General features: G+C 47.9%; 1 protein-coding gene and 1 long non-coding RNA gene across 2 annotated transcripts; one reads left to right on the forward strand and one right to left on the reverse strand.

Annotated features, from left to right (window-relative positions):
- Positions 1-1,661: 1,661 nt before the first annotated feature.
- Positions 1,662-11,420, forward strand: LOC124100290 (uncharacterized). The gene is made up of 3 exons (XR_006854213.2): positions 1,662-1,910; positions 4,473-4,591; positions 11,134-11,420. It is a non-coding gene; the product is annotated as an uncharacterized LOC124100290 (long non-coding RNA).
- A 4,214-nt stretch (positions 11,421-15,634) lies between these two features.
- On the reverse strand, positions 15,635-19,948 carry LOC124100145 (putative inactive cytochrome P450 2G1). Its single transcript, XM_046455473.1, has 3 exons — positions 19,832-19,948; positions 17,577-17,667; positions 15,635-15,870 (listed from the first exon to the last, which is right to left on the reverse strand). Exons 1-3 carry the CDS (start codon positions 19,946-19,948, stop codon positions 15,635-15,637), a joined length of 444 nt encoding a protein of 147 aa, XP_046311429.1.
- Between the last annotated feature and the right edge of the window lie 1,737 nt (positions 19,949-21,685).

A 21,685-nucleotide genomic window follows, 5' to 3' on the forward strand; every position in this document is an offset into this window, starting at 1 on the left:
GGACCCTTACACCTATGACTCTGGAGGCTGAGGCAGGAGGATCACAAGTTTGAGGCCAGCCTCAGCAACTTAGCAACACTCTGTCTCAAAATAAAAAAAGGGCTGGGGATGTGGCTCAGTTGTAAAGCACCACTGGGTTTGATACTCAGAACAAACAAAACAAACCCCAAAACCAAAATGTGTTTTTCCTTTTGTCCTTCTCCTGGTCCTATATAAATTTTTTTTTTTGATCCAGAAGGTGAGACCCGCCCTCAGAGAACAGGGAAAAGGTTACCCACTCCTGGGTGCTACTTTGTGGAAATCACGACTCCCTTTACACACCCATGTCTCCAAAGCTAAAGTAAATTCCATCTCCACTTAATTCTTTTATAAATTTCAACACGCCTTGGCTTTCTCCATAAGGAGTGGTTGGAGAGGATCCAGGGGGTGAGAATGCAGAAGGCCCTCGCCAGGGTAGGTGTATCAGCTCTTGACAGGCAGGAGTGAGCAGCCCTCACTGTCATGCTGTCATGCTGCCTGAAGGCTCCGGACTCTCAAAATTGTGGAATTTTAATTTTTTTCTTTTGTTCTTCTTCGTTTGTTTGGAATTTTACTCTTAGAGCCTCCTTAGAAGGCCTCATAAGAATCCAATGCTCTCGTTTTGCAAAGTAAGGACCTGGACCAAGAATTGGGAAGTGGCTTGTGTAGAACAGGTACATGTAGAACAAATACATATTCCACATTATTACAGGGTTCATTACCCAAGTTTTAGAGTTCTGCCTCCCCAACATGGGTGGTTTTCCTATAATCCAAGCAATTCTGCAGCCAACACTAGCTGGGTGTCCTCTAATGCAATTGTTTTTTTTTTTTTTAATTTTTTAATATTTATTTTTTAGTTTTCAGCGGACACAACATCTTTGTATGTGGTGCTGAGGATCGAACCCGGGCCGCACGCATGCCAGGCGCGCGCGCTACCGCTTGAGCCACATCCCCAGCCCTCTAATGCAATTATATCCTGATGCCATCTACCTCGTGATGGTGTCACATGCCACAGGTTGAGGGCTCAGTCCTAGAAGACTGTCCCCCACTGAAGATGCCAGTCCTAAGCTCTGGGTGTTTAACCTGCACCTCTGACTCACTGCCTGTTAATCCGAGTTCCCACAGCTCCCTCCTAGGGTTCAGCTAATTTTCTGGAATGACTCACAGAACTCAGGGAAATGCTTATATTTCCTGGTGTATTATAAAGTATGTTATCAAGGATGAACAGGCAGTGAAGAGGTGCATGGGTGAGGGAGAAGAGGCCTGGAGCTTCCAAGTCCTCTGGGGGCGGCCACCACCCTCCTGGAACCTCCACGTGTCCAGCCCTCTGAACCCTGTCCTTTTAGGTACTGATGGAGGACTCATTACTTCATGATTGGTTAACTCGGGGATCCTTGATGATCAATTCAACCTTCCCCTCTCTCCCCTCCCTGGAGCTTGGAGTTGAGGCTGACAGTCCCAGCCCTCTGTTCCTGCCTTGGCCTTTCCAGTGACAGCCTTCATCCTGAAGCCTCCTCGGGAGCCTCCCACCACCATTTATCACTTTAAGTTTACAAAATACACTCTTATCACCGGAAATTCCAAGGGTTTCAAAAGCTGTATGTCAAGAAAACAAGAAGCAGACCAAATACATATTCCACATTATTACAGGGTTCATTACCCAAGTTTTAGAGTTCTTCCATTCCTTTTTTAATTTTTGGTACTGAGGATTGAAGCCAGGAGTGCTTAACACAGAGCCACATCCCCAGCCCTCTTTTATGTTTTATTTAGAGACAGGGTCCCGCTGAGTTGCTTAGGGCCTTGCTAAATTGCTGAGACTGGCTTTGAGCTTGTGATCCTCCTGCCTCAGCCTCCAGGGCCGCTGGGATTCCAGGTGTGTGTCACTGCACCGGGTGAGTTCTTCCATTGTTAATACCAGTATTTGTTGCTTAGGGCCTTGTTAAGTTGCTGAGGCTGGAAACTTGTACACCTCCTGCCTCAGCCTCCCAGGCAGCTGGGATTACAGGTGTGTCAACCATGCTCAGAGTCAGAACCTTTTTTTTTTTTTTTTTAAAGAAAGAGTGAGAGAGAGTGAGAAAGAGGGAGAGAGAGAGAGAATTTTTTTAATATTTATTTTTTAGTATTTGGCGGACACAACATCTTTGTCTGTATGTGGTGCTGAGGATCGAACCCGGGCAGCACGCATGCCAGGCGAGCGCGCTACCGCTTGAGCCACATCCCCAGCCCCAGAACCTTTTAATTTTAGGGCTGGAGCTCAGGTTAATCAGAATGTGAAGCCTTCGTCATGCTGCCTGAAGGCTCCGGACTCTCAAAATTGTGGAATTTTAATTTTTTTCTTTTGTTCTTCTTCGTTTGTTTGGAATTTTACTCTTAGAGCCTCCTTAGAAGGCCTCATAAGAATCCAATGCTCTCGTTTTGCAAAGTAAGGACCTGGACCAAGAATTGGGAAGTGGCTTGTGTAGAACAGGTACATGGGCTCTCTCTCGTCCAGCAAGGAGGTCCACAGAACAGGGTAGAGGAGAGCTTGGCTGCGGAGTCGCTAATCAAGACCTCTGGAGACCAAGCAGGAAGCAGGTCTGCACAGTTACCAAATATATATACTTAGGCAGGAGCTAAGCAGATTACAGGCAGCCACCACTGCAATTTCTGGCCAACTGTCCCTGCAGTGACCCATGGAGGAGTGGGCCCTAGAGCAAGCACAGGGACTGAAACATGCAGCCTCATGCCCAGGGCTGGGCCTATGGGGTAAGTGGTTTACCTCTCATGCGCCTAGCACAAGGGGCGTGGCCTGCCACCCAGATGCCCTTAAGGTAGGCCATGTATGCAGAACTCCATGCAGCTGTCCTCACACAAGGGGCATGGGAGAAGCTACAGGCATGGGTGGACGTCTCTCCCTGTTGACACTCATACCCAGGAGTTTGGCATAAGTTCTTTTGAAGATAAATACCCAGGGCAAGAAAGGTATTTACCAAGTTGAATGAATTCCTTATCTCTTGAGAAATTTCTCTCAGGGACATGGCTGAGATGGCCTTGGGGAAGCCCAAACCAGGTGTCCCAACAGCTTAGATTCCCTGCCAGGGCTTGAGTGAGTGGGGTGGGCAGTCTCAGGATTGTTAAACCTTCAGGGAGTGTAAAAGCCAGCCAGCCACATCCTGCCCCAGTTACAGACTGACCTCTGACCACAATTGGAATAGAAAAAAAATTATATGTATGTGTGTGTGTATATATATATATATCTATATTTTTTTGGGAGGTGTGGTACTGGGGATTGAACCTATGGCCACTCTACCACTAAGCTCTACCCTTGCTCCCCAACATTTTTCCCCCTTTGGAGATAGAGACTCACTAAGTTGCCAAGGCTGGCCTTGAACTTATTGTTTTGTTACTAGGAATTAAACCTAGGGGCACTTAAGCACTGAGCCACATCCTCAGACCTTTTTTTTTTGGAGGGGGGGGGTGGTAACCAGGGACTGAACTCAGGGGCACTCAACCACTGAGCCATATCCCCAGCCCTATTTTGTATTTTATTTAAAGACAGGGTCTCACTGAGTTGCTGAGGCTGGTTTTGAACTCATGATCCTCTTGCCTCAGCCTCCTGAGCCGCTGGGATTACAGGCATGCACCACCACACCCAGCCCCAACCCTTTTTATTTTTGATTTTGAAATGGGGTCTTGCTAAGTTGCTAAGGCTAGCCTTGAACTTGTAATCCTCCTGCCTCAGCCTTCACAGTTGCTGGGATTACAGTTGCATGCTATCCTACATGGGGTTGGAATGAATCTTTTTTCCTCATGTTCTTATTAAAATTGTCATTTATTTAGGTTGTTCCCTTGGATGAATCTTAACTTTGGGCCTACACAGGATCCTAAGTCCAACCACCAGATGGGGAGGGAAGAGCTCATGCAAAGACTAAGAGAAAGACTACATGGGATATGACGGGGGAGTCTGGAGGGTTTCAGCCAGGGGGCCATCAGCTCTTTGTTGTCACATCAAAGCCACTGCAGCAGTACAGAGGGGAGGAGGGAAAATTGGGAACATTCAGGCATGGGGCCTCCCTTGCCTCAGGATCTGGAGAAATTTGATACTGTGGATGCTGTAACACATAACCACAAAATCAGAGGCATCAACCAGCCCAGGTCTATTCTCTTACGGTTCTGTAGGCCAGAAGTCCCTCATGCATCAAAAGGGACTAAATCAAGGCACCGGCAAGCCTGGCTCCTCTGGAGGCTCTGGGGAGAGTCCAGCATTTAGAGGCTGCCCACTTTCCTTGGCTCCTGGCTGCATCCTGCCAGGCTCTGCTTCTAACATCCTATCTCCTCCTTTTACTTTGACTGTTCTGCCTCCCTGTTATAAGGACCCTCATGATCACATAGGGTCACCAGGATAATCCAGAATAACTTCCATATCTCAAGACCCTTAATTTAATCACCTCTGCAAAATCTCTTTCACCATGTAGGGAAACACAGCTGCAGATTCCAGATTCCTTCACTCAGCCTGCCACCACGCTGGACACAGGAGCTTCAGGGACGGGCTCCCAGGGAATTTCTCAAGGAGCCGGGTCCTGGGTTGACTTTGGTGAGAATTCCCTTCAGCAGTCACTCTCTTCCCTTCCCACAGTGACTCCATTTAACTTATCAGGCTTTCTAGTTAAATCAATATTGCCTGTTTACATTATCATGCTGTGTGACAGAGTCCAAGTTGGACCAGCAGCAACCTGTAAGCACATTTCCTTTCCCCTTCAGGCATGTTTTCCCCAAGGTCGACAACAGCTTTGACTTTCATTTGCTTAATTTCCTAAACACTGGTTAGTATCCTCCTCTTCCACCCCACACGATTGGGGATTGAACCCAGGGGTGAGTTTCATCCCTAAACCTTTTTATTTTTTATTTTGAAACAGGGTCTTGCTAAATTGCACAGGCTGGGCTTGAACTTGTGATCCTGAGCTGCTGGGATTACAGGCATGTGTCACCATGCCAGGCTCACACTGAAGTTTTCATATTTAGAAAGACTTTAGGTGATAGACTCCAGCCATCTCAGACCTTCATCTGCCCTTTGCCTACAGCCTGACACACACACACACACACACACACACACACACACACACACGCAGGCACGCTGGCTTGTTATCAGAGTCCTAGGCCAGAAGCCTCTGCAGGGGTCCTAATGAGCCAGATCTGGCCACTCACCCCCAAAACCAAACAGAAAAGGTCATGGTGAAGATCTGGAAAGGAAACTTTAATCCATATGGCTTCATTGGGAGGGAGAGTGAGATCCAGCATAATTTCCGAGGGCAATGACAGAAACTTTATTTATTTATTTATTTTTTAAAAACTGTGGGGGGGGCTGGGGTTGTGACTCAGCGTTGGAGCACTCACCTCGCACGTGTGAGACCCTGGGTTCGATCCTCAACCCACATACAAAAATAAACAAGTGAAATAAAGGTATTGTGTCAACTAAAAAGTAAATATTAAAAACAAAAACAAACAAACAAAAAAAAAAACTGGGGACTCAACTCAGGGACACTTAACCACTGAGCCTCATCCCAAGTCCTTTTTAAAAATTTTTGTTTAGAGGCAGGGTCTTGCTGAGTTGTTTAGGGCCTTGCTGAGGTTTTCTTTGAACTCCAGCCTCAGCCTCCCAAACTGCTGGGATTACAGGCGTAATTTGTGCCCAGTAGAAGCTTTTGGTTTAAATAAAGGAATCATTTGGGTGGGGGGAGGCATGTGTAACTAAGCTGTCTTGGTCAGTGGTCTGGTTGGTCATTATTTCTGCTCTGGTTCTGGGAGGTGGTTCTGGAGAAGTCCTTACTCCCATTGCTGCTCAGGCTGTTTATCCCGAGATCCAGGAAGGCTTCGATGCCTGGAGACTTCTAGGCACCACTCCAGGGAGCTGATGCTGCACGAGTGAGTTGACAGTCAATGTCCCTGCGGATCTTATCTCAGTCTCAAGGGGGTGAGATACGTTAGGTAAATTTAGGGCTAATAAACCTGGTATTACTAAATTTTAGATGAAGGCTCCTTAGTGCCTGAGTATAAGAGCTAAGCGGGACCTCACCCAAAGTTTAAGGTAATAAAGGAGACAGGTGCAAAATGAAGGCAAAGATGTTAAGCTTTATCTTGCTTTGAGTTATCCCTAGGGCATCTGCAGACCTAAGAGTCTGTGCTTTTAGCAAAAACAGCTTCTGTAAATCCCGGTTATACTTTCATGAAACCCCAGACCCACCCAGACTCAGACACAACATGCACAGGGTCACCCATTTCCCAGCTGACTAAGTGCTCCTCAGCTCCTTTCTAGTAACAACGGGGAATGTCTCAGGGCACTCCAGGGCTCCATAACCCTCCACAGGTCAGCACCCGCTCCCAGGTACCCACTTCCAGTCTCATTGAACTCCTCTCCAAGGATCAGACCCTCCAGACCACCAGGTGGCGCTGTGAGCAAAAATGCTCTGGGGCGGAGCTGAGGTGTGGAGGAGGGGTGGGGGTGGGGTGGGAGAGGTCAGAAATAGCTTGAGTGGCAGGTGGAGAGGGAGAGGGGAAGGTACCCGGATCCCATTATTTATTTATTTATTTGAGAGAGAGAGAGAGAGAGAGAGAGAGAGAGAGAGAGAGAGAGAGAGAGAGAGAGAGAGAATTTTTTAATATTTTCGGCAGACACAACATCTTTGTTTGTGGTGCTGAGGATCGAACCTGGGCTAGGCAAGCGCGGTACTGCTTGAGCCACATCCCCAGTCCCCGGATCCCATTTAACTCTCAACATTCCAAAGGGAAGTACGCTTGGTATTCCCTCTTTTTTTTTTTTTTTTTTTAAAGAGAGAGAGAGAGAGAGAGAGAGAATTTTAAAAAAATATTTATTTATTTATTTTTAGCTCTTGGCGGACACAACATCTTTGTTTGTATGTGGTGCTGAGGATCCAACCAGGCCGCAGGCATGCCAGGCGAGCGCTCTACCACTTGAGCCACATCCCCAGCCTCTTGGTATTCCCTCTTAACAGATAAGAAAACTGAGGCTCAGAGAAGTGACACAGTTACTTAAATTCACAACTGGAGCATGACTGAACTGAGATGTTCTGGCAATGACAAAATCCGTCCGTCCTTCCTTCCTTCCTCTCTCCCTCCCTCCGCTGAGCCGCATCCCCAGTCCTACTTTGTATTTTATTTATGTTAGAGACAGGGTCTTACTGAGTTGCTAAGCCCCTTGCTGTTACTGAGGCTGGCTTTGAACCTCCTCCTGCCTCAGCCTCTGGAGCTGCTGGGATTACAGGACTGTGCCACCGCACCCAGCGAAGTTCTTTTCCTTAAGCACAGTGTTTGACATACGTAGCTCTGGTTTAGTGTATGGAGGTGGGTGAGGCTTTTGGTGGGTCAAAATTATCTGTGTGAGCCCAGCGTGGTGATGCATGCCTGTAATCTCAGAGACTCAGGAGTCTGAGGCAGGAGGATCTCAAGTTCAAAGCCAGCCTTGGCAATTTAGTGAGGCCCTAGGCAACTCAGTGAGACCCTGTTTAAAAATTTAAAAAAGTAAAAAAGGACTGGGTGTGTGTGTGTGGCTCAGTGGTAGGTTCAATACCTGGTACAAAAACAGAACAAAACAACAAAAAAACAATCTGTGTGAGCTGGGGCTGTAGCTTAGTGATAGGGTGCATGGGTATATGCCTAGTGTGTGAGGGGCCCTCAAAAATCTGTATGCAAATATTAATATGGATATATTGTTAACATTAACAATAGCAGTAGTAGCTAACGTTAATTGAAGGCTTCCTACCTCCAGCTTTACGGTAAACCCTTTGTTAAATCTTCACAATACCACTGAGAAGTAGGTAGGTAGCATTTTATTTTTTGGTACTGGATATTGAACCCAGGAGCGCTTTCCCACTAGGGTCTCCATAAGTTTCTGAGGCTGGCCTTGAACCTGAGATCCTCCTGCCTCAGCTTCCTGAGTTGCTGAGATGATAGGCGTGTGCCACTGGACTTTAAAAAAAAGTCAACTAAGGGAAAACTAGAGACTTCATAGAAGAAAACCAGAAGTTTTTTTTTTTTTTTTTTTTTTTTTTTTTTAAGGCCATTGAACAACCTTTGTCTTCCGAAGACCATGGGAAAGGCTTTTGACTCTTCTGAGTCTCTTTTAACCAAGGACCCTCACTTGCTGGGCCCTGTCAGCCACCGAAGGCACTGCGGAGACGGAGACGGAATGGCCTGGTGTTGGCTGTAATTGTGGGGCCACAGGGGCGAGCAGTAGAGCATGGAACCAGGGATCAGGCCACTTCCCATCCTCGCCCCTAAATTTCATCATGGTTTCAATTTTTTTTTGAGTTTCCTAATTTTTTGGGTTGTTGAGCATCTTTTCCCACACTTTTTGATCATCTGTGTATTTTCTTTCTTTCTTTTTTTTTAAGAGAGAGAGAGAATTTTTAATATTTATTTTTTTAGTTTTCGGCGGACACAACATCTTTGTTTGTATGTGGTGCTGAGGATCGAACCCGCGCCGCACGCATGCCAGGCGAGCGCGCTACCGCTTGAGCCACATCCCCAGCCCCATCTGTGTATTTTCTTTGGTGCAAAGTCTGTTCAAATCTTTCACTTTCCATATTTTGGCCTGGAATCCATCTTTTCCATTGAAATCAGGGAACCCATTTCAAAGGCTGCACCAACCACCTGAGGGTTTTTTTTTTTTTTTTTTTTTTTTTTTTACTAGTACCAGCCACCACTGGGCTCCTCAGCTCTTCCACCAATGATGACCACTTCCTTCCCCTTAAAGAAAAGCATTTCCCCCGCTGACTTTCATAGGATTTTAGCACTTCATGGTTGGTTTGGCATTTGATTTCCTCAGTACCATCATGAAGTGCCTGTTTTGGTATACTTTGCACGGTTATGTATTGTCTTGTAACTGGCTCCTTTGTTCAAAACTAGGTTTCTGTGATTCATTCTTGTTGTCTAAAGCCATAGTTCATTCATTTTCCTTGCTTTATAGTAATGCCCTTATGAATAGATGGCAATTTATTCATTCTGCTTCTTTGCCCTCATTTTGTTTAGGCATCACTTGTAAGCACACAGCTCACTGGGACATGTGCATAATAGACACATGGGCTTAAATTGACCTTAAATGGCTCTGTCATGCCCCTTTTCCATTTGATAACCACCAAATATAGACATTATTCTGACCTTTGTCTTTTAAGGTACGTTTGCTTGTTTTTATTTTTTGGTACCAGGGATTGACCCTGGAAGTGTTTAGCCACTGAGCTACATCCCTAGTTCTTTTTATTTTTTAATTCTGAGACCGGGTCTTGCTAAGTTGCTGAGGCTGGTTTTGAATTTGTGATTCTTCTGCCTCAGCCTCCCAGGTTGCTGGGATCACAGGTGTTTGCCATCACCCCAAACATTACATTCTTTATTTAACCCACTCCTAGACCATTGTTCTATCTTATCTATCCATCTGTCTATGGATCCATCCAGCTATGTCTGTTTTTGTGTTGCTATACCAAATACCACAGACTGGGTACATTATAAAGAACAGAATACCCTCACAGATCTGGAGGCTGGAAATTCAAGGTCAAGGCACTGGCCGGTTCAGTGCCTAGTAAGTGTTTAGCTTCTGTTTCCAAGATGGTGCCCTGAATGCAGTGTCCTTTAGAGGGGAAGGATGGAAAATGGTGGCCAAAAGGAGTAAAGTCCCTTTATCAACTTCTATAAGGGCATCTCATCCCATTCATGAGGGTGGAGTCCTCACAATGTAATCATCTCCCAAAGGCCACCCCTCCTGTGTTGCCAGCTTTCCATTGCTCTGACAACAACTTGAGATAAATCAGTTTTTTTTTTTCTCTTAATCAGTTTTAAAAGGGGAAAGGTTAGCCAGGCACGGTGGCACATGTCTGTAATCCTAGTGGCTTGGGAGACTCAGGCAGGTGGATTGGAAGTTTGAGGCCAGCCTCAGCAACTTAGTAAGGCTCTAAGAAACTTAGTGAGATCCTGTTTCAAAATAAAAAATTAAAAAGGTCCCAGGATGTGGCTCAGTGGTTAAGCACTTTTGGGTCCAATCGTGGTACCAGTTCATGGTCACCTGATTTTTTCTTTCTTTTTTTCTTTATTTAACTCAGGGCCTTGTTTAGTTGCTGAGGCTGGCTTTGAACTCCTGCCTGGATCCTCCTGCCTCAGCCTCTGGAGCCCCTGGGATTACAGGTGTGCACCACTGCACTTGGCATACTTAGTTTTTTAGTAAGCAGGCAGACTACTGGAGTTCGATCCAGTTTGATCTGCACCCCATTAGCAAAGTGACTGATCAAGTTCTGAGACCTCCCTATACCTCCATTTCCCCAATGGCAAAATGGGGATAATTCTTTAAAATTTATTTTATTTTTCAATTTATATATGACAGTGGAATGCATTACAATTCTTACTTCACATATAGAGCACAATTTTTCATATCTCTGGTTGTATACAAAGTATATTCACACCCATTCCTGTCTTCATACAAAATGGGGATAATTTTATAGATACATAGTGAAAATATTTACAGGTGAATGGATACAGTGTCTGGGCTTTGATTTAAATAATTCTGGAAAAATTTTTTTTGGAGGGGCGTGGAGGGGAATATTGGGAGTATAGACAAGATTGGCCTTGAGTGGATTGTCGTTAGAGCTGAATGATTGACATCTCCCACAATGAAACAATTTTTTTAAAGAAAGAAAAAAAAAATGAAAAGTGGGGAGGGGGTGAAAGCGATAAATCTCCTTAGGAGAAGGGATTAAAGAAATAAATTTAAATGAAATCCAAGAACCTGGAACAACGCCTGGCCCTCAGTTACGCTATCTTGTTGTAATTCGGGCCAGTCGCCACCAGGGGGCGCTCACCACTAAGAGCTCAGACTTAGATTGTTACTTTGAGCTTGGATCCCGGCTAGCACTGCCCAGCGGAAGCCTCTTAATCTCTCAGGTTGGGATGCAGCCTTTATCTTAGCCTCATTTTATTCATTTTAAAAATGGAGATAGTAATAGTATCGACTTCGAGTTGTCGGGATGATTCATAGACGGGGATGTATGGTGCCACCTAGATCCTGTGCGCGCCCCTCTCCCTGGACACCTCCTCCTGGACATGGATCTGCCTTCATCTTCCCTGTCTTTCCTACAGGGACTCTCTCAACTGCCCAAGTAGATCGGGAAATTCAGCAAAGACGACAAAGGGAAGTTGTTTGCAAAAATGGGAACTTTGGTTCGGAGTGGGCACTAGAGGGGGGAGTCTTCCTAGAAGCCGCAGGAACTTTTAGAAGCCGGTTTTCTTGAGAAGTGATTGAGATTTGAGCCTCTGTCAATCACACCTGAGTCAGAATTTTCAGTTCCAGCATCTACAATCCTCATGACCTTGGACAAGTGACTTCGCCAGCCTACCGCTTAGTGTCCTCCTTTATAAAATGATTATTTTTAACAAGTATTTTGAAGTGAGTGTGTTCTCTGTATATCACACAGTTCACAATAGACAACTCTCAGGACTCAGTATGATACTGTAGGGAAAGCATTTAGTACAGGTGCGTTGTCATCTTTCTGTCACTGTAACAAAACTCTTAGGCTTATTTTGGCCTATGGTTTCCTTGTTTTTGTATCAGGGATGTGGCCTGTGGTTTTAGAGGTTGTGGTCCATTGCTTTTCGGCCTCTAGTGGGTGTGCTAGCTAGATGGCCGCGGTGGGGAGCACACGACAGGACAAGCTGTTTATCTCACGGCCAGGAGGGGGAGAACAAAGACCAAGGACAGAGCACACCCCAGTGACCTAAGGACTTCCGGTCAGACCCCGACTCCTAAAATTTCCCTCACCTCCCAATATCTTCCCCCCTGAGGAAGAAGCCTTTAACAGAGGACCTTCAAGTTTCTTCTGCCAATCCCATCCTAGATCCCGCCAGTTTACCTCCTGAGCATCTCTTGAACAGATCTCTGCATCTCTGCCACTGTTATTCTTTGAATTTGCCCCCTGCAAAATGATATTGAAATCCTAACCTTTTCTGCCTGTGAAAGTGGGAGCTTATTTGGAGATTGAGTCTTTACAAAGGGTTAAGTTAAGGTGCCGGTAGGTCCTCAAGTGGCTTCATTGCAACACAGTTGTCTTCTTCTTCTTCTTCTTCTTTTTTTTTTTTTTAAGAGAGAGTGAGAGAATTTTTTTTTTAATATTTATTTTTCAGTTTTCGTCAGACACAACATCTTTGTCTGTATGTGGTGCTGAGGATGGAACCCAGGCCGCACACATGCCAGGCGAGCACGCTACCGCTTGAGCCACATCCCCAGCCCACAGTTGTGTTCTTACCAAAGGGACATTTGGACAGAGTGAAATGCATAGGGAGACGGCCATGCGAGGATGAAATCAGAGAGCAGGTCTATGTCTCCAGGCCACGAAGCACCAAAGGTTGGCAGCAACTCACCGGAAGGCGGGGGACTCCCCCAACAGCACTTGGAAGGAAGCATTGCCTCTGACATTTTGATCCTGGTGTCTATCCTCCAGTATGTTCTGTTGTTGGGGCCACCCAGTCTGTGGCACTTTGTTCTGCCAGCCTGGCTGACTTATGCAGCCACCGTGGAGCAGGCTCCTTGCCTGCTTCCTGCCTTGGCTTCTCAAGAGCTCCCTTTGTCCCTCTTTTCACAGCAGCCACAGGCCTCTTGTCAAAATGCAGTTCTGATCATGCCCCTACCCTCTGCCTTTGGGACGAAAGTTCAAGCTTTGGACAAGGTGCTGCTGAGCCAGCTTCATGTCCAGTCCCCGGGTATTTTCATGCCTTGTGACCTCAGTGCCTCCAGGGGGCTCACCCTCTTGCCTGACTGCCTGGCTGAAGCCTGGCCAGGGCTCTTTGTCCTCCCACTTAGCTTTGTTCTTGTTCACAGTATTCAACCAACTGACAAGGTGTTACTATTTATTTATTAAACCCCCAGAAGGCAAGAAACGGACATCAAGCCAGGAACGTGGCACATGCTGGCAATCCCAGCTACATGGGAGGCTGAGGCAGGAGGATTTCAAGTTTGAGGCCAGCCTGGGCAACTCAGTGAGACCCCCATCTCCAACTAAAAAATAAAAAGGGCTGGGGATGTAGCTCAGTGGTAGGGTGTCCATTGGTTCAATCGCTAGTACTAAAAAAATAAAATAAAAATAAAATTGGATAACAGAAGTATTTTGGGAGGATAACATGGTGGGGACCCGCAGGCCCCAGTTCCTCTGAAGAGAGGATGGAGTACCTGCTCTGACCTCAGGGCCTCCTTCCAAGAGAAATTCCTCCAGAGATTAAGGCTTGTTGTCAGGGGTGTTGTTTGTCCCCAGGGTTCAGATGGCCTGTGCCCAGGAGTGTCAACAGAGAAGAGGCCCCGGGCTTTGGCTCCTTTCTCTTTACCTTTTTGTGTGAACTTGACAGTTCTTCCCTGAGCTTCAATCCCCACCTCCAGCTAGAATTGTCCCATTATAGTTCTAAGCAGAGATTATGTTACCTGATGTTAGACACCGGATGTGCTGCAGAGGCAAGCATTAACTCTCTGAGTGCTGGATTCTGGGGAGCTCTGAGGGTGCTGGGGTGGGCTCGGGACCCTCAGGTGGTGAGTATTTATCAGCCCATCCAGGAGGTGCTTCAGAATTTTACTAGCACGCCAGCCATGCCAAGCCTTGGCCCCAAGACCCTAAATTGCCGCAGTTCCACCATTTCAGAACTCCCTGGGTGTTCATGTAGCCATGGCTGGTGAGATCCTGGACCCAACATTCAGAAGGACCCTCCCTCAGATCTGCTCCTGTTCATCCCTCCCTTCACCTCTTGGAGTGTCTACTTTGCCAATGTAAAATGCAATAATGCCTGACATACCTGAGGGCCGCACTAGCATGAGTAAATGATCAATGAACAGGAATTGCTGCTGGGTTATTGCGGAGACAAAACCATGTCATGGTTAAGGGTGAGTGTAGGCTGGGCACAGGGGTACAGGTCTGTCATCCCATTGACGTGGAGGCTGAGGCAGGAGAATTGCAAGTTCAAGACCAGTCCTAGCAGTTTAGTGAGGCCCTAAGTAACTTTAGCAACACCCTGTCTCAAAACAATAAAAAAAAAAGGCTGGGGATGTGGTTTAATGGTAAAGCACCCCTAGGTTCAGTCCCCAGTAACAAAAAAGCCAACCAACCAACCAACCAAACAAACAAAAAACCCCAACCAGGCTGTAAAATTAAAGTGCATTTAAAAAAAGTCACCGTATAACATATTGTCTGCACTGGGATTGTTCAGAGAGTGGAAGAGGTGCTGTTAATAATGAAGCCAGGTCAGGATGTGTCAACTGGATGGAATCTGGCAGATTCAGGCAAACAAATCACCTTGCAATAAACCCATCAGCCAACAGGGGGCAGTAGGGAGCAGACGCTTCAGCTGTCCTGGTTCCCTGTGTGCCTTTGCCTAACGGAGCATTTTACCTAACCTGAGACAGAGTTATGCAAAAGACAGGGGGGGGGAGAGAGAGCGAGAGAGAGAGAGAGAGAGAGAGAGAGAGAGAGAGAGAGAGAGAGAGAGAGATATGGCGGGGAGAAGGCGGGAGTATGTGATCCCTCTCTCCCCTTCCCCTAGGTTCCATGGCTCACAAGAGTGTGGCTACCTGGGCCTGGCACTCTGCTCCTGCAGGCTGTGGGTGGAGGCAGGGGGATGGAGGAAATGACTTTGGAGACCCTTGTTCCAGCACCTACTTCAGGGGCTACTTGAGCACAGACCGGTGTGCAGCTAGAGGGATTCCTTTAAGACATAAACCAGGGGCTGGGAGTGTAGCTCAGTGGTAGAGTCCTTGCCTAGAATACCTGAGAGGCTCTGGGTTCATCCTGAGCACTACAAAAACAAAAGTCAAAGCCCAAATACCAAAAATCAGAGCAAGTCCCTTCTCTGGCCAAACTCTTTCTACAGGTTCCATTTGTACCCCCTCTCTGTTCCCATCTGCAGAGCCCTGCTCACTCACCTTCTTGCCTCTTCAAACTCCAGGCACATTTCTGCCACGGGGCCTTTGCAGGGGCTGTTCCCGCTGCCTGGAGTTGTTCTCATTTAGACATCCGTGCTGAGCACTCTCACCTTGACATTTCTGTTCCATTGCTCTGTCCTCTGCAAGGTCTTCTCTGTCCACCCCATATGAAATGACAAACAGCCCCCTCCCGTACTCCTGCTCCCCTCACCTGCTGCGATCCCCCCCATAGATTTAATACCTTTCTGTCATTTCATACAATTTGGTAATTTCTTATATCCTTTGATTACTCTTTATTCCCTTCCAGTCCCCTGTGGCAGGTCTGCAAGGACAAGAGTTTTGTCTGTTTTGCTGTGCTGTCCCACGCACCTTTGAAGCAGGTCTTTTTTATGACCCCATTTTACAGAGGAAGGAACTGAGGCTGTGAGAGGGAAGCCACTTGACCAGGGTCACATGGCCAGAATAAGTGTCAGGGCCAGGTTTCATTGAAAAACTTTCATTTATTCAGGAGATGTTTACTGAGCACCTACTATGTGTCAGCTGCTCTTCCAGGAATCAGCAGTGGCCAGGGGAGGGAAGACCCAGACCGTGGAGTCAGGCTCCGGAGCCTAAAGGTGGACCCAACAAAACCCTCTGCGTTGTGTACAGGGGGAGCCGAGGCCAGGCGCTGCGGGAGGCTCAGGCTCAGGCCACGGGAGGGGGGCTGTCAGGGTGGGAGGAGTCCTTGGGTCTGAAGTGCTCTAGTGGCTGCAGGATGAGCTGGAAAGCGGGTGGCTGCTTCCCGAAGCCACTGTCCCGGGGCTGCAGGTGCAGGGCCGCAGAGGGCAGAGGCGAGGTGGGGGAGAAGCGCTGCAGCAGCCACCTCTGGCAGAGGAAGAGCTCGGCGCCGGCCAGAGCCTCTCCTGGGCATGCGCGGCGCCCTGCGGGAGTGGGCGGTGCCGAGATCAGCCGGGAGGGAGGGGGCGGGGAGCGGAGGAGGGAGATCCGCCTGGAGGAGGCGGGGGTACCGCCGAGAGGGTGGGGGGTTCGGAGATCAGGGCCCCTAGAGTCCGGTACCGACGAAGCAGATCTAAGGACCTCGGGGCCGCAGTCTGAGCCTGGTGCAGTGGGGCAAGCTGGCAATGCCGGCAACTTGGGAGGCTGACGCAGGAGGATCGCAAGTTCAAGGCCAGTCTCAGCAACTTAGAGAGGCCCTAAGCAAAAGTCCCTCAAAATAAAAACTAAACAAGGGCTGGGATGAAGCTCTTTGGTAAAGCGCATCTGGGTCCAAAAGAGAGAGAGAGAGAGAAAAAAAAAAAAAAAAGGGCGGGGGGATTGTGATTCGGAGGCTGGGTGATAAAGAATGGAAGTTTATCTGGAGACTGGGAGGATCAAGAGTGTGGCACTTCTGTGTCCTGGTGACTCATGGCAGAAGGGCAAGTGAGCAGGTGTGTGAGGCAGAAGAAATTGGGGTGAATACATTCATATGAAATGAATGAGTCCCCTCCCAAAATTATGCTGAAATTGCATTGCCATTGTGACCCTATTAAGGGTGACCTTTAAGGGGTGATTAGGTCACCTTCTCAACAGACTGATACCTGTTATTACAGGACATTCAAACCAAAGATCATGAATTCAGCTCCATATTCCCTGATTTCCTCCTTAAAGGGGTATTTTCTTTTTCTTTTTTGGTACTGGGGATTGAATCCAGGGGTGCTTAACCACTGAGCCACATCCTCAGCTCCTTCTTATATTTTATTTAGGGACAGGGCCTCACTGAGTTGCTTAGGGCCTTGCTAAATTGCTGAGGCTTTGAACTTGCGATCCTGCCTCAACCTCCCAAGCTGCTGGGATATAGGCCGGCACTGGCATCTGGCTTTATTTATTTATTTGTTTTTGCTACATCTCCAGCCCCTGAACTTTCCACCTTCTAAAACTGAGCTGAACAGACTCTTTCCTTTAGAGCATACCCAGCCTCAGGTATTTTATTATTGGAACACAGACTATGACCCTAGGCTCACCTGGTTTTGTAAACTGTGTGTGTCAGTTGGTATTTGGACTTGCCTTTATTTAGACAAATTCCTGAAGGAGACACATAAAACCATAAGAGGTGTTTACCTCTGGACTTAGGACCGTCAATAGGGGGAACAGAATCAAAGAGAGAGACTTCACTTTCATTGTGGACTCTTGTTCTGCTTGACTTTCAAATCAAGTGTTTGCACTACACATACAATTAAAAACTGGTTTAAATAAAAATATTTGCTAGTGTTTACACAGCTTGTAACTTTTTGGTAACTCTAACAAAAGTGATCATTGAAAAAGCATTGAGTATTTTGGATTAAATGTGCTTTGATTTAGAACTTGGGGGATTAGTCTTTTTTTTTTTTTTCCCAAATGGATTTTTTTTTTTTTTAACTAAGCTTTGGGTGTTTTTTTATGGCCTAACACAATTTATAGTTTCTGAGTGAACTCTGTGCTCTCAGGATTCAGTGTACCTGGGGCAGATTTGTATTTCCCTTCCCTGAGCCTGGCTGTAGCTTCTATCTTCCAAACCAGCAATCAGAAAAGCAGTAACTAGTTTAGGTTAACAAAAGAGGACCAGAGAGGGCAGGCCTCCTCCTTGGAGTCATGCAGCATGGACACTGACCTGCAGAGAAGGGCAGAAAGGCAGGGCTTCTCCTAAAAGCTCCGCCGGCATCTAGGAGCCTCTCAGGCTGGAAGTAGGACGGGTCTTGGAACTGGTCAGGGTCACGGAGGACGGAGTGGAGCAGTGGGAACACCGTGGTGCCTTGTGGGAGGAGTCAGCACAGATCATCCACCCAGGTCAACACCTGGAGGGGGCTCCTGCCACCTGAGCCAAAGCTTCCTGGGCCTAGTCCAACTGGGAACAGCAGTGGGGGAAGAGGGTGTGCTCTGGGGTCGGTGGAGTAAGTCCCAGCTGGGTTCCTTCCCAGCGGGGTGACCTGGCAGGTGACTCCTCTCTGAATCTTAGTCCCTCCCCTTGTAAAAGGGGCATAATAACTCAGAGGAGTCAAGGAAATAGGGAGGGTGCCCCTCCAGTTGCCATGGGAACGAATCCTACTGTCAATTGAAGACACATTTACTCCACCTGAGCCGCCCAGGGCTCTGAGGTGTCTGTTGCCCCCTGTGACCACCGTGTGACCACTGTGTGGCTGACCCGGAGTTGTGGCCCCTGTCCTGAGTCTCCAGATGGCCTCACGCAGCCCGGGAAAGGTCAAAATTCAAAATCCCAAGAAGGGTTCCCGGTGAGGGTGCTTTGTTTTTGCACCGCCGGGAGGTTGGAAGATGGCAAGTCGCCCCCATCTGCAGAGAGAAACGCTTGTCACTTGATACAGACTCAGCAAGCGCTTATTATTATTGCCGTCGGTTCTGATGGTCATCGCCCTCGCTCAGGGCTACCCCTTAAGTAATAATAACCAGTGACAACACAAGTCTGTGCCCAGCACCAGCAGGACCCGAGTCCCAGAAGGGCTTTTTGTTGATGCCAGGCATTTGAGAGGAGCCTTGGGCCCAGGGGAGGTGCCTTTGAAGTCTCACACAGGTGCCTCTCGAGGACTGTGGCCGCCCTGCTGTTGCTTGTGCCACAGTGACCGTGGAACAGCTGGAACAGCCCCCACGAGGGCACTCAGTGGTTTGGATCCTCCTTCACTGTTCTCGCTGCTTTTGCAAAAGTCACCCGTTTCCTGCTCCCTCTCCCAAAGGGCACCTTTTTTGCTGTCAGTTTGGGCAAGTGAGCCAGGCAGCGAATGCTAGGACATCTGGGGACACTGAACTGCTGAGGAGCACGGAGGGTAGATTGCACCCACTCCCTAGGACAGACGCAGATGCCTGACTTGGACCAAAACCAACAGACACTCCCCTGGGCACCATGCCCAGTGGCTCTTGAGGGGCCAAGGAGGCCTCCCCGAGGAGGAGGAGGAGGAGGAGGAGACTGCTGGGTAAGTTCTGAAGGACAGGGGGAGCAGGCTGTGGGGCTGTCTGCAGGAAGAGCACTCAGGACAGAGGGAACAGTCCGTGCCAAGGTCCTGAGGCAGAGGAGCCCTGGAACATGCAGGGATACTGAGGACACCAAGATCCTGGATTGAGCAAGAAAGAGAGTATAACAAGCCCAGAGAGAGGTGTCAGAGCATGCAGGGTCTCCTGGGCCATTTGGCTTTTATTTCCAGTGAGATGGGAGCCATGGAGGGCTTTTGAGCAGAGGAGGGACGTGGTCTAACAGGTTTTATTTTTTACTTATTAGTTTTGGTGTTACTGGGGATTGAACCCAGGGGCACTTAACCACTGAGATATATTCCCCAACCCTTTTAATTTCTTATTTTGAGACAAGGTCTTGCTTAGGTGCTGAGGGTGGCCTCAAACTTCTAATCCTCCTGCCTTAGTCTCCTGAGACACCAGGATTACAGGTCTGGCTCCCTAATGGGTTTTATAAGACCACTCTGACTTTGGTGTTGGGAACAGACATCTGGTTGTAGTCATAATAAAAAAGAAACAACAACAACAACAACAACAACAACAACAAAACCCTACAATTTTTAAGCATTTACTATGGATCCCAACTCACTGGATCTCTATAATCAGTGTAGGTAGTATATTAATGCACATTGCATAGAAAAGGAGACTGGCGTTCAGAGAGGTTGAGTCACTTGCTTAGGGTCACACAATTTATACGTGGCAGTGCTGGGATTCCGGATGTCTCTAGGGCCCTAGTTCTAACTGATGTACTCTGGTACTCTGCAATCTCAGTCCTCCTTGGGTTGAGGGACATGGAGTGAGGGTCAGGTTCTGGGAGAATCCGAGAACCTAGTACTGGGAGGCCCAGCCTTGCAGCTCCTGTAGGAGACCTGACACTCCAGATGGACCAGAGGGACCCACACTCTGTACCTTGGGGATGTGATAACCCTGGAACTCAGTGTCTTGGGTGACGGCATGGGGCACTCCCAGAGGCATGATGTCCGCAAACCTCTGGATCTCATGAAGGACCGTATCTGTGTAGGGCATCCGGGGCCTGTCCCCGAGGCAGGGCTGTCTCTCTGGGCCCACTACTTAGTCAATCTCTTGCTGTATGAGTTCTGCTCCCTCCGAAAAATGGGTGCGAAACAGACAGTCTTGACTGTGGGAAGGGCGATTGCCCTGGGCACCTGCCTGCCTTCCCAACTCCCCTTCCCAGACTTTAAACCCAGGATGTGTTAACTGTAATTTCCCTCCAGCTTCTAAAATGGATGTTCCCACCAGGCACCGTGGCTCATGCCTGTAATCCCAGAAACTCGGGAGGCTGAGGCAGGAGGATCCCAAGTTTAAGCCAGCCTCAACAACTTAGTGAGGTCTTAAGCAACTTAGCAAGCACTGTCTCTAAATAAAAATATAAAAAGGGCTGGGGATGTGGCTCAGTGGTTAAGCACCCCTGGGTTCAGCCCATGGTGCCCCCCCCCAAAAAAAATAGGTTGTTCTCCAATTCCTAATCCAACCCCCCCAGCAATACAAACTGGCCCTTGTACCAATTTGACATCAGGCTGGGGAGGGAGAGGGCTGGTCCCGTAACCTGGGCTCCATATCTGTAACCTGTGGGAACTTCAGGAGGATCAGGAGCCCCTATCTGAGCGTGGTACTGGTTGTCTCCATCCCAGCAAAGAAGATGTCCAGAGCAGAATTGAGCAAATTCTCTTGGTTGAATTCTGTGTGAGGGTCTCCCTGCTCCTGCACACAAAAGCACAGAGTATCTGAGCTAGAGAAGGACCCAAAGGAACCATCCAGCCCAGGGGAGGCAAATATGTGGCACGTGTACATTCACTGCCAAATTCTTTGCCCATAGCAGGCATTACCAATCAATTCCAGTACTGTTGAGAGCCACAGCCAAGGGGCCCCAGCAAACTTCCAGCTGCCAGCAAACTTCCAGCTGCCGGTGGATGATTGGCTCACAGTGGCCCTAGCAACATCTAGCTGATTGGCTCCTCTGTGGTGATGCTCATTGGGCTGTTTCCCTGCCCTTTCAGACCACGGAGCTGCTCATTGGGGGACTTTTTTGGCTCCGCCCATGTGACCCAGCCAGTCGGCCTCAAGAGCAGGAGGATTGTGGGAGGTGGTTGTGAGAGGCTTGTGGGAAGCCAGTGGTGGCAGTTGAGGCTCTGAGGGTTTTTCCTGAGAGGCTGTTTTGTTTGGCATGTGTGGTTCTAAAAATAAAGTTCGTTACTTTTGACAAGTGGCTCCTGAATCGTGCCCAGCCAGACTGCGGCATTTGGTGGCTCACACTGGGAGCAGGAGCGACTGAGGGTAAGTGATAAGGTAAACTCGCCCCTGAGGGCAGGGCGAGAGGATGGGTACCCATTTTAAGATTCCTCTTTTGTTTTGCTTCACTTTTGTTTTAAGTTGCCTGTCCCTGGAGATGAGTGAGACGGAAGAAAAACCGCTCACATCTGAGGAAAAACTATTTACGTCTGAGGAACAGATAGGGAGAAAGGACGGATGCACATGTCAGGAGGATAGAAAGGCTATAATGACTTTTTGTTGTTCCCTTTTTATTTCATTCTGTCTCGGTTTCGTTTGGCGTCATCTTGTTGGATTGTATTATAGTAGAAATACGGGATCAGAAATTAGTAAAAAACAAACTGAAAGAGTGTTAAGTAAATTGTTAGAGGAAGGAGGCATCTCAGTAAAATCAAGAACAGTCAGGGCATACATTGATACAATACAAAAATGTAGCCCATGGCTTTTTAAGGAGGAGTTGTTAAATATATCACA

The sequence above is a fragment of the Marmota monax genome, unplaced genomic scaffold, assembly GCF_021218885.2.
Source record: "Marmota monax isolate L192 unplaced genomic scaffold, Marmota_monax_Labrador192_F-V1.1 WCK01_AAM20220418_F8-fsc00149, whole genome shotgun sequence".
In the NCBI taxonomy this organism is placed as follows: domain Eukaryota; kingdom Metazoa; phylum Chordata; class Mammalia; order Rodentia; family Sciuridae; genus Marmota; species Marmota monax.